Genomic DNA, 11,237 nt, shown 5'->3' with positions numbered 1-11,237 from the left:
CTAGTAAGGTTTTAACGAGGCACATAATAATGAACATCCAAGGGGGAATGTTTTGAAAATATTATTATGGATGTTCATTTATTACTCCGTTGTAGATAATTTTCCTGAAGAAGATTATCCATTTAGTACTCCATCGAAGTTTTCTACAAGCAGCTGATACAGACAGGTTGCAAGCAACTCAATAAAATGACTTCTAGCAGTTTCTTGATTTGATGAGATTAATTTAAATCGATCTGAAATAGTGGTAGATAATATTCTCTACAAATTCAACTTTTGAGAAGATGGTATACAAGATTGGAATGTGGAGACTCGAATATTTGAAACAAGGTTTTCATCAAGGGGAGTAAATTACGTGATGCGCTCTTTTTTCGTTACTAGGGTTTTTTCTCACGGGATTTTCCTTACAGGTTTTTAATGAGGCACCTAGTAATGCGTATTACGAAATATGTGTTCTCTTTTTCCTTCACTAGGATTCTTTCCACATGATTTTTTCCTAGCAAGGTTTTAATGAGGTACATTATCTTTTAATGAACATCCAAGGGGGAGTGTTATAAATATATATATATTATATATATATATATATATATATGTTCATTGGATGTTCATTTAGTACTCCGTTGTAAATAAGCTTCCTGAATAAGCTTATCCATATGGAAATCCGCCATAAATATGGTTATCTATTTAGTACTCTATTGGAAATAAGCTTCTTCATACTCCGTTATGGATAAATATTACCCCGGCAGAAGATTATCTATATCTAGTACAGTAGCAGCTTACAAGCAACTTACAAAAGGCTTACACAAAAGCTTACAAGTAGCTTATAGTACTAGCTTACATAATAGCTTTCTTTTTTCTATAAATAGAGGAGATTTAAGTCAATTGTGTACCTCAATTTGAAGTTGAATAATAAATATATAGGTTTTTTACTTTTAAGTCTTTATTTTATAATAAGGGTATTCTTCTGTAATATTCTAAATTTTACACCGAAATTCTCATCGATCAAAAGCTGAAGCTCTCAAAAGACACGTGAGAACCATGGCAATGGCGGTTGGAATCGGAGAAGGAAATTCGGTCGCCGGCGGTGGAAGTTTATCGGACCTTTACCAAAACTCCAGGCGGCTCTTACTCAAGTCTCGAGATGGTTTGGAGAGGCTCGAGCGTTTCGAGTACACTTCCTCTTCTTCTTCATCTTCCATCCCATCGTCATCTTCGAGCACCGCTATAGTCGATCCTTCGGAACAATCATTTGACGCCGTAAGGAAAGAAATCGCTCAGATCCAGTCTCTTTGCTCCGAAATGGAACTTCTCTGGCGATCTATACCTGCCAAATCCCAGCGTGATCTCTGGAAAAGGTACGCTTCATTTTCATTCTTTCTCGTTGGATTTTGATCTCCGACATTGAGATTGATTATTTGGTTTGCTTTAAAATACAAATTATGTCGTATTGGAATGATACGAGCGGAATGTATACGAGGATTTATATTGCTGATACAATTAGTGTGGGATTGAAACGCAGTTGATTGATAAGTTGAATTTGATGTTCGATGTTTGTGCGATTTATGGTCTAGTGTGGTTCATTTCTTCGATTAAGGTGAAAATGTTTGAAAATCTAGCTTGTTCAATAATTATAAGATCTTATCATCAGATCTGAAAATCCAGTGCATTGTGGATGAATTGTGTAAAAGTTTAGTGCCAGAAGACTAGGTATTTTGTCATCAAATTAAAGCATTTAGATTGAGATCCCAAGGTAAAGCGTCAGTTAAGGAGAAAATTTAATTTGAGAGATAGAGCAATGCAAGTTCTATATGTAATGTCAAATGGAGTAAATATGGTCAAAACTGAGAAACGAATGACAAAGAATCCCAACAAATTTATGGCATCTGGATGAAACGAGGAGGAGAGGATGGGAATTGTTGAATGGAATAATCTTACCACTTTCTTTAGCAATATGTAGATTTAAACTGAAAACATAAAAAGGTTATGACACTTGTAGCAATTTTTTTGTCTTCTCATAACAGAGATAAGGCTCAGAACCGCCTTGAAAATTCAGCTAATTATATTATGGATAAAGGAAACCAAATGATCTAAGAGTTGTGAATAGATGAATTCATAGAATTTAGACACTTTGTTACTATTTGATCTAAGCTATTTTAGCTTGTACTTTGACATTCTTTCGGGTTAATCCTTCAACTTAGCTAAGAATATGAAAATAAAGTATTCTACTCATTTTGGTGCTCTAATTTTTTCTCTTGTTTTCTCCCCCGAATATTTGCATCTGTTTTTTCCCTTTTGTTCTCCTTCTAAGTGTTAGGTTTGGTCTTTATTGTAAGAGTTGACAGAGCTAGCCAAAGTTATTTGTTTCACTGTTTGAGTTTGTTTAAATTTGGAAGCTGTTTATTTACGGCTTCAAACTCTAGTTAAGATCATTTCCCGTGTAAAATTTGAGTCCTCAGAGGGAAACTGGTGAAGAGGCTTACAGAGGAGCTGAATCTTAATTATTTTTAAGCTGACATAACTTCATAGTTCATATTCTCCAGCTCTTCCTTTTCTTTAAATGCTGAATTTCACTTTACAGTTGTTAGTCTGCGTCGCCCGGGTTATTTGGTTGTCCATTCAGTTGATGAGGTACACTTTTTTATGTGGAATATGAATAGGTTTGACATTAGAAATGTAGTCTACAATGCTTGAGTTGCTGTGTTTTTGTCTTAGTAAATGAGGCTTAAAATCTCATATAGGTTCCTTTTTGTAAAGTTCGGTGAACAACTTCGCTTGGTGTCTACTTTTGTATAATTTGGTGATTCAAGTATAAAAATCAATTTCGTAGATAAAGAACAGAAAAGCCACTTTGAAGGGGCTTGAGAAAATTAATCAGTCCCCCTTTTCTTTTCATCCTTTAGGTGCTGTTGAACTAAATGAATTGGAAGAATGTGTGTCCACCCTTCGAAGGATGGCTGCAGATTTAGATGGGTGACTTTGGATATTCTATGCTAGTTTAGGTTTACAAAGCTCTTTGTCTATGATAAAATTAGTTGCAGGCCACTCCTTGTAAAAAAAAATTCATCCAAATAAAAGAAGAAGTCAAGTCACTGGATTGTTGGAATAGCTCTTCTAGGATGACATAAGAGAAGCTATATGCATATAGGGGAATTATGCGAAAATGGTCCAGAAGGCGTAGTGGAGAAAGCACCAACTTGCAATAACTGATGTGCCTGTTTGTTGAATTAAGGAGTGGCTGATTAAGTTGACTGTATAGTCTGGAAGTAAACAGAAGGTCATGCTTTTTTGGAGCTTCTTCAGTGCATGCTCAATGCTGTGTTTATGTCTTCCTTGTGCAGAAAAGTGGAACAAGTGGCTGAAGAAGCTGACTCTTTGAAAACTAGTTTGGATAAATACAATTTAAGACATCAGCGGCGTATGCAAGAAGCCCGGGAAAGAGCAGAACTGATTGGGAGAGCTGTATGGCATTGTTTTCTTACAGGTGTTATAAAATTTTATTATGATACTCTGATGTTTCCTTCTAATGGATTATTTATTGTTTTAGAATGGTGATTCATCCCATGTTCTGAGGATTTTCGATGACGAAGCACAGGCGATGCAATCTGCTCGTAGGTCATCAAGAATGATGGAAGAAACCTTGGCAACAGGTGTGGCCATTCTGTCTAAATATAGTGAGCAAAGGGATCGTTTGAAGGTACTTTTCAACAGAGACTACTCCTTTACATACTGAACAGCATAGAAACTTGTTTTGTTTGTTACTGCCTTGATATGAGATTTAAATGCTGAAACATGCTGGGGATTCTTTTGCCTGGAAAGTGGGAAAATGATGCCTGTTTGGTGACGCCATTATGCTATCTTATCGTTCCAAGTTATATAACTTTTCACTAGATATATGTGGCTGAAAGACGGGAGGGTGAATAAGTCGATTTATATTAGCTTGCAGAAGTATGATTCTTCCTCCATGTTTTGTTTATAGAATTTAGAGATTGATAAAAAAAAAAAGAATTTAGAGATTGAACGGCAATATGATATAGAGATTTTTTTCTATTCGGACTTAAAAATAATTAAGAGGAATGGTTAATCGAGTTTTGCTCCTTACTACTAACTCTTTTATAGCAAAAAGAAGAAATGTGGTAGCAAAGCAAAAGTGTAAAGTAAGGAGAGCTAAAAGCTCCTCTTTGTTTTAGGTTTCTGTTGTTCAAGCTCTGGCTGCAAGAGTATTTTTCCAAAACTTTTGGGTCTGGATTCCTGGTTGAAAGGGGAAACTTGTTCATCTGACTTTGGGCCGTAGAGCTTTGCGTTTTAAATCAACAGGGCCTTGGGTATTTTAAATCAACCCCTTTGCTAAATATGGAAAAGCTATACTATGTAAAGGAATACATATGATATAAGATGGTCAACATTAGTTATCACTTTTGTTAAAACACAATTTTTGTCACTATCACTGTTATTACTTTCTAAAGTTTGTGTCAGTCTCGAGCATTATGGTTAAACTGATGGTCTTTTGTTAAACATTGTTGCAGAGAGCTCAACGTAAAGCGCTGGATGTGCTTAACACTTTGGGCCTGTCGAATTCTGTTATGAGACTCATTGAGAAGAGGAATCGTGCTGATCGATGGATCAAATATGCAGGGATGGTCTTAACAATCGTAATCCTGATTTTCATTTGGAGGTGGACAAGATGATAGGTGCTATATCATCAAGGGGACTATTAAAATGAGCACTTTTTCTTGTGGTAGTATTGAGAGGCAATGAAATTGTGAGAGTGATTTGAAAGGAATCAGAGAGGAATCCGAGCCATTTTTAGCTAATGTGCAGATCTTGATAAGCATTGCAATGTAAATGTCAAAATGAACATCATTTTTTGGAAACATAACTGGTGTATCAATGATGTTATCAAGTTTATGTTGTATGATTGCATCTCATTGGAGTTAAAAGGTAAGCTACTGTCATTTCCTTCTTGGCTTTTAACTTTTATAGATTGAATCAATTTCTCAGTAGCTATACCAAAAATGAACCAATGTCAACAGAGGAGTTCCAGCGTGGAGCATCCAAGCGAGCAAGAAAACCCTATGGTTAAAACCTATATTCAATCCAGGTCTAACTCCGCAAAGTTTTGAATTTTTAAATTAGAAAAGATTCTGTCTTTATGTCTTCTACTATGCCTTTAGAATAACTTGGGTTATTATAAATTGGTGCCTAACGTATCAGGACATTCTGTTCCTACAGGGTTCTGTTAGTAAGCTACTGATTTTAAATCTTAGCTTGCTCCATTTTCTAATATTTGCTAGGACTAAAGAACTTAGGACAGAAAAATGAAAGAAAAAATAAAACCATAAACTGCTTTTTCTGGTGACTTTATAGTCCGATTCTTCCTTTCTTGTAGGTAGGTAATCATATTTTAGTTGCTACTCTGTCTCTGCTCTGTTACGATTTGGGATAAACATAACCATCGAACTCCACATTCTTCCAATTCAGGAGTTTTAGCCTCTTGGAGGTTTAATAAGGCATTTATGTTAAAAAATGAAACTGCTAAAACAAAAAAGCTAGCACAGGAATGCAAAGAAGCTAAACAAAGGAAAGCTTAATGAAAGTTGAGAGAAAAGATAAAAGAAAATTCTGGTTTTATTGATTTCTTCAATGTGTCCATACAGCCAAAAGCTAAGGAAACATATAATACATAGAGAAAGGATAAGAACGGTCAGTTGACACATAACAAAATTCTCTGGCAAAAGGATTCAGAGACATTGTTTACCACTTCAAACTAAGTGGGGTTAGCTATCCAATTAAGGCTTCCAACATGAGGAGTTGCTTGACAGGACTTGGGCATACCAGAAATGCTTATGATCTTCAATATTTTCTCATGCATGCTATAGGCAATTAAAATCCCACCTTGACAATCTAGCAAGATGCTACCATTCTTAAGCATGCACATCACTTTAACAGTTCCCTTCTGCAAACTAGTCCTCCAAATGTCATATGATTGGGGTGACATATCTTGACCCACAATTGAAGAAGCTCCAATATTGTACTCTTTCACCCAAGATTCTTTCTTGTTATACTCTTCCATGATCCAAATTTCCAAGTTCTCGCCATTAGAGGTTAATAAACACGTGCATAGACACCCTCTGAGTGAAGCCAGATGATAACTACAATGAAATAAGTTGACATTGAAGTCAGGTCGTGGAACTTCTTGAAATGCATCATTAAATAGGTCAAAGGAAACGATAAGGCGATCAAGGTGCCAGTTAAATCTAGTCACCCAATGGAGTCTTCCACTGACCAAAACACCAGGTGAATGATGAAGCTTGTAAGGTAATTCCCCTAAATTTCTCCAAGTATTGCTTCCTAGGCTGAACACGTGAACTTCTGAACGTGGAAGATCATGATCGTGTGTATTTACCGGAGACCAAGTTGCATAGTAGACATGAGGATAGTAGCCTATTTTAATAACCTTGTACTCATTAGTAGCAGGATGAAATCCAAAACCATAAACCACTTCATTCACTTCAAACTCATGATTACAATGTGGCAACTTCTTGTGTTCTGCGGTAAAAGGATTGTATATGTACACAGCTTGATGGTCGTAGACGCCAGATAGGCATAGCAGGCCTTTACATGATCCTACTACTCGAAATTTTGCCATGGATGCTGAAAAGGGAATCTGAATCTCTCTCAATGTGTGTTCATCATCATCATGATCAGATAGTTCAACAAAGAAAAGCTGCTCTTTTTGAGGATGGTAACTTTTAAAGATGATGCATGGATTGATCTTCAATGCACGAGTCAAGTGCAGATCGACAAGGCGTGAATCATGTGTTAACATATTCCAAGTTTGGCATACAAACCTGAACTGAATGAGAGATGAAATAGGAAGCCTCGAAACTATGTCGAGTGCTATTTCATTTTGCAGACTATCCATCAGATGTCTGCTCTCACCAGCCGGCTTCCTTTCTCTTTTATGAATGGAGTCCATGAACAAAGTAATATCAGAACTAACAAAGCACAGAAACCTTTGTTAGGTATACTATCAAGACATCAGATCTGAAGATAAGTACTAAGTACTAACCAAGTAAGAAACTCAGAGATGAAGAGAACCTTTGCAGGTAAAAGGGGACAAGAGTTGAATACAATTATCAATCATCACAAACTGACAAGGTGATTGAAACCAAAAATGTTGATTGCGTTACTTTTTGTCCGCCTGGGAATTAGTATTCTAAATTCTAACTTCATGTCCCCATCATAAGTTAGCTGGACAATAAGTACATAAATAACAACTTGCATCAGAATATTCCTCATTTAAAACTGCTTGAGGTGTGAGAATTTGTTATCGTGTAGCCTGGGAATTCTTTTGTTTTGTACAAATAGCAAAAAGATCTATCATGACCCATCATTGCAAAAAATATATTTGAAAATCCTTAAATTTCCTAGATATATACACTGAGCAAGCATGCAAATACATTTTACTAGTCATGAAAAGAAAATAGAAACATTCGATCAGGTGGCGATGTCAGAAGCTAGCATCACATGAGGACGCTTGACAATCCAAGGCGTGAACCAGTAAACCTCTCCGATAAAATTTTCATCCAACTGTTGTGTTGCTACAATCTAGTATTCCTGAGAACAGTTGCCTAAATCAGACAAAAGGTTTACATCCTTGAGCGACCAACTCAAGAGAGAAAGACAGAGAGATTTAGGTCAATGTCAGGAGACAGGATGACCATTACCAAGGAGAACAAGCAAAAACAACCCAGTATAATTCCACTAGTGGGGTCTGGGGAGGGTAGTGTGTACGCACACCTTACCCCTACCCTGGAGTAGAGAGGTTGTTTCCAATAGACCCTCGGCATCCTTCCCTCCAAGAACTCCCCACCTTGCTCTTGGAGTGACTCGAACTCACAACCTCTTGGCTGGAAGTGGAGGGTGCTTACCATCAGAGCAACCCACCTTGTCACCAAGGAGAACAAGCATAGACATAATAACACATGAACAAAAACTGCATGCGGAGAAGGATATCATTGGCTCGTCAAGATACTGATCAGGCAGTTGCCCAACTTGTCTTGAATTTCCTTACATCTTTGAAGTCCAGAGGCTTATAAAAGATCTCAGCTGAGATATTAGTTCGTTGCCCACTCACTTCAATTTCTGAACGACATGTAATCCTCCCAACACTGCTTCCTTCGACATCTCCCCTAACTTCCCAGCAGTTTCTTCAGCTCAGTTTACCCAAACGCCCAATGGAGGATTGGACACAGCAGTACGCTTCTTTGCGCAGGACTCCTCCAATTTCTGAATGACATGTAATCCTCCCGATACTGCTTCCCTCGACATCTCCCCTAACTTTCCACCAGTTTCTTCAGCTCAGTTTACCCTAATGCCCAATGGAGGTTTGGACACAGCAGTACGCTTCTTTGCGCAGGACTCCTCCAATTTCTGAATGACATATAATCCTCCCGATGCTGCTTCCCTCGACATCTCCCTTAAATTTCCAACAGTTTCTTCAGCTCAGTTTACCCTAACGCCCAATGGAGGGATTGGACATGGCAGTACGCTGGAGGGATCGGGAAGAAAGGTTCCGCAATGGAGTTTCACAGAAGAGGGGGTCATGGCATACGATGCTTGGAAAAGTGGGGCAGAAAATGCAGATGGATGAAGTTACAGCAGGAGGAACCTCGGGAGTTTTTTGGATCACTAACATGCCTCCTTAGATTTAAAAACTGAAGTGTCCTTTATGTGACCTACAACAATTGTTTGAAGCCACATGAGAACCGTCATGAAATCCTTTTGATGTGAAGTCACCAAAAGTAGAATTTACTAAATGAACCATTGTCTTACAGTGTTTTAAAGGCTCCCCCAGTATGTGTGCACCTTCTCCATATACAAAGTAGATCTGTAGAACTACAAAATATAAGTCCCTTTCAGTCTTGAAAGATCATTTCACAGTAATAAATAAATAAATATGCATACACCAGATAATATCATAATCATTTGCACAACCAAAGAAAGAATCAAATTTGCCAATATTTGGGAGATATAGGATGGCGGAGATATAATTTTTTGATCATCGCATCTTACAAGAAGAAATATCCCATTGACCAATTTCAAGACAATCTTCTTCTTAGGTAGGCCTATCCCTGAAAAAAACATGACAAATACAAATAACTGTCTAATACCCTTATTACAACTATTAGTGTTAACATCTACAGGAAAACATGTATATTCATATAAATTTCAGCTTATAGGACTCCACACTGTATGAGATGGCAAGAACAACACCTCTACATATCATCAATTAATCTAGAAAAATGTTTCATTAAGGTCAGTTTACTCTTTGATATCACTACGAACACAGTTTACCTGGATCAACTATCATGTATGTTCCTCAGTTTCATCTTCACCGCTATCCAGTACAGAACCAACTTCTTGAACAACATCAGCAGTCGAATTTGCCTGCTCTACGAATCTATCTTCTTTCCCGACTAAAGCCAGGCTCTCGAAAAAAGGCTCACCATGAAACGAGCGATTGGTGCCATGGACTCCAAGATAGCTTATGCTTATCTTCTTGGGGTTGTATGAAACCATTCCTACCATTCTGGCAGAAATCAATAACTCGCCGTGAGCCCTAAATCCCACAATATTCCTGAACCCTCCTCTCAAATCAATATTATGAAGTCTACTCCAAGACTTCACCACACCATACTCTTTCATCACCCATATCCAGCAATAATCACTCTGCCAAAACTTTTCATACTCGACTAGCGTGAGCGATGTGCCCATAACCATCACATCCAATTTCATCACATTTCTCTCAGCAACACTATCTGGCAAACGTATTTCACTAAAATTTTCAGTTCCCACATGAAATGCTACAATAAAGCTATAATCTTTATTATTACCACTGCTGCTGCTGCTGCTACTGTTATTATTATTACTACTATCACCATTACCATCATCATCATCATCACCCGAATTAGATGCAATCCAATGAACGGCACCATTAAGATAAGCCGAAACAGAATGATTCTGATGCAAAATATACGAAGGACCCACATCAGAAATGCTCCTCCAAACCCCACTACTCAAAGAGAAAACCTCAATCCCAGGTGGAACCAAGAATTTAACTGCCCTCAATTTATCAAGAAACTCAATAGTTGGTGGAAACTGCAACTTATAATCCTCAGTAGCAGTACTATTATAAACAACTCTAACAACTTTATAGTCATTCTTCACAACATCAAATCCAAACCCATAAATACAAGATCCACGTCCATTATACCCTAAATTAGGCCTGGGCAACTTCAAATGTTTACGAATTATAGGGTTCCATAAAATCACTGTATCCGTATATTTATCATAATCATCAGAAAGGCAAATAAGACCATTACAGCAACCAATGATTCTTAAATACTCACTACGACTCTTTTCGGGGCATTTCAGCTCTAGATATTCCTGGAACGAATCAACATCCGGGGAATCATTTTCATCTTCATCGTCGAAGTGTAAAGCGTAACGTTCGACCCTGTCGAACATGTTGTAGTGACGAACGAATAATAAAGGCCGGCGATTGGTGTTGCTGATGATTTGGGTATTGTGATGTACGGAAATGAAATTAGGGTTTGTGATTAAGGAATACCATGATTTGCATACGGTGGTGCAGTGAATTAGAGATTTTAAAGGTAGTTTTGATAGAATTTCGACAAGAACATCCTTCGGTAGATAATCTGACATTTTTTTTTCAGCTTACAGATGTGATTGTGTATGTGAGATTTTTGAGCTAGGAAACGAGTGAATTACAAGTAAAGTAACCCTAGTTTTTGTTCTTTGGTGGAAGATGACGATGAGGTTACCGGAAACGTGCATAGCCGGTTACTGGGAATCTCAAATTTAAAAATAATTTAATTTTAAACTTTTTATTCAAAAAAAAAATGTGCTAGAGGCAATGCTAGTTCATGATTCGGTTTTTTCCTAAAAAGAAATCAAACCAAGTAAGTCGGATTTTTCTCGATTAGGTTTATGTCGATTTTTCGATTTTTTCGGTTATTTGTTGGTTTTTTCTTAAATATAATACATACACTACCAAACACACATATCGGCGACCACATTTTCAACATGACACTATCAAATCAATTGCCCTTTGAGAAAATTATTATTTACCAAGATATATTGATGATAATTGAATCAAATAGTGATGAATAATTTAAGGACTCAATTAAAAATATATTATTTTTAACATGAAATAA

The 11,237-nt window shown here is 37.1% G+C and overlaps 3 protein-coding genes across 4 annotated transcripts; 1 reads left to right on the top strand and 2 right to left on the bottom strand.

Moving 5' to 3' along the window:
• The first annotated feature begins 940 nt into the window (after window positions 1–940).
• LOC104212575 (membrin-11) lies at window positions 941–4,920 on the top strand. The gene is made up of 4 exons (XM_009761877.2): window positions 941–1,352; window positions 3,336–3,456; window positions 3,542–3,691; window positions 4,521–4,920. Exons 1-4 carry the CDS (start codon window positions 1,036–1,038, stop codon window positions 4,680–4,682), a joined length of 750 nt encoding a protein of 249 aa, XP_009760179.1. The 5' UTR covers window positions 941–1,035; the 3' UTR covers window positions 4,683–4,920.
• A 684-nt stretch (window positions 4,921–5,604) lies between these two features.
• LOC104212573 (F-box/kelch-repeat protein At3g23880-like) lies at window positions 5,605–10,779 on the bottom strand. Of its 2 annotated transcripts, none has more exons than XM_070150610.1 (3): window positions 9,355–10,779; window positions 8,833–8,895; window positions 5,605–8,735 (listed from the first exon to the last, which is right to left on the bottom strand). In XM_070150610.1, exon 1 carries the CDS (start codon window positions 10,723–10,725, stop codon window positions 9,367–9,369), a length of 1,359 nt encoding a protein of 452 aa, XP_070006711.1. In that variant the 5' UTR covers window positions 10,726–10,779; the 3' UTR covers window positions 5,605–8,735; window positions 8,833–8,895; window positions 9,355–9,366. The 2 variants fall into 2 exon arrangements, with proteins under 2 accessions (XP_070006711.1, XP_070006712.1); XM_070150611.1 differs by having other exon boundaries at window positions 8,833–8,887.
• LOC104212574 (F-box protein At3g07870-like) lies at window positions 5,762–6,973 on the bottom strand. Its single transcript, XM_009761876.2, has one exon. The coding sequence runs from the start codon at window positions 6,971–6,973 to the stop codon at window positions 5,762–5,764; it is 1,212 nt and encodes a 403-aa protein (XP_009760178.1).
• Window positions 10,780–11,237: the final 458 nt, after the last annotated feature.

This window comes from Nicotiana sylvestris, chromosome 7 (assembly GCF_000393655.2).
Source record: "Nicotiana sylvestris chromosome 7, ASM39365v2, whole genome shotgun sequence".
Taxonomy (NCBI): Eukaryota; Viridiplantae; Streptophyta; class Magnoliopsida; order Solanales; family Solanaceae; genus Nicotiana; species Nicotiana sylvestris.
Note: the sequence above shows the minus strand (reverse complement) of the source record. Positions and strands in the feature narration are given on the sequence as shown.

What these genes read in the sequence shown, in the direction of transcription:
- LOC104212573 (XM_070150610.1), bottom strand. Translation starts at nt 10,725, where the DNA reads ATGTCAGATTATCTACCGAAGGATGTTCTTGTCGAAATTCTATCAAAA.
- LOC104212574 (XM_009761876.2), bottom strand. Translation starts at nt 6,973, where the DNA reads ATGGACTCCATTCATAAAAGAGAAAGGAAGCCGGCTGGTGAGAGCAGA.
- LOC104212575 (XM_009761877.2), top strand. Translation starts at nt 1,036, where the DNA reads ATGGCAATGGCGGTTGGAATCGGAGAAGGAAATTCGGTCGCCGGCGGT. An exon ending in CAGCGTGATCTCTGGAAAAG is followed by an intron (nt 1,353 to 3,335) that starts GTACGCTTCATT and finishes TTCCTTGTGCAG; the next exon opens with AAAAGTGGAACAAGTGGCTG. An exon ending in CAGAACTGATTGGGAGAGCT is followed by an intron (nt 3,457 to 3,541) that starts GTATGGCATTGT and finishes TTATTGTTTTAG; the next exon opens with AATGGTGATTCATCCCATGT.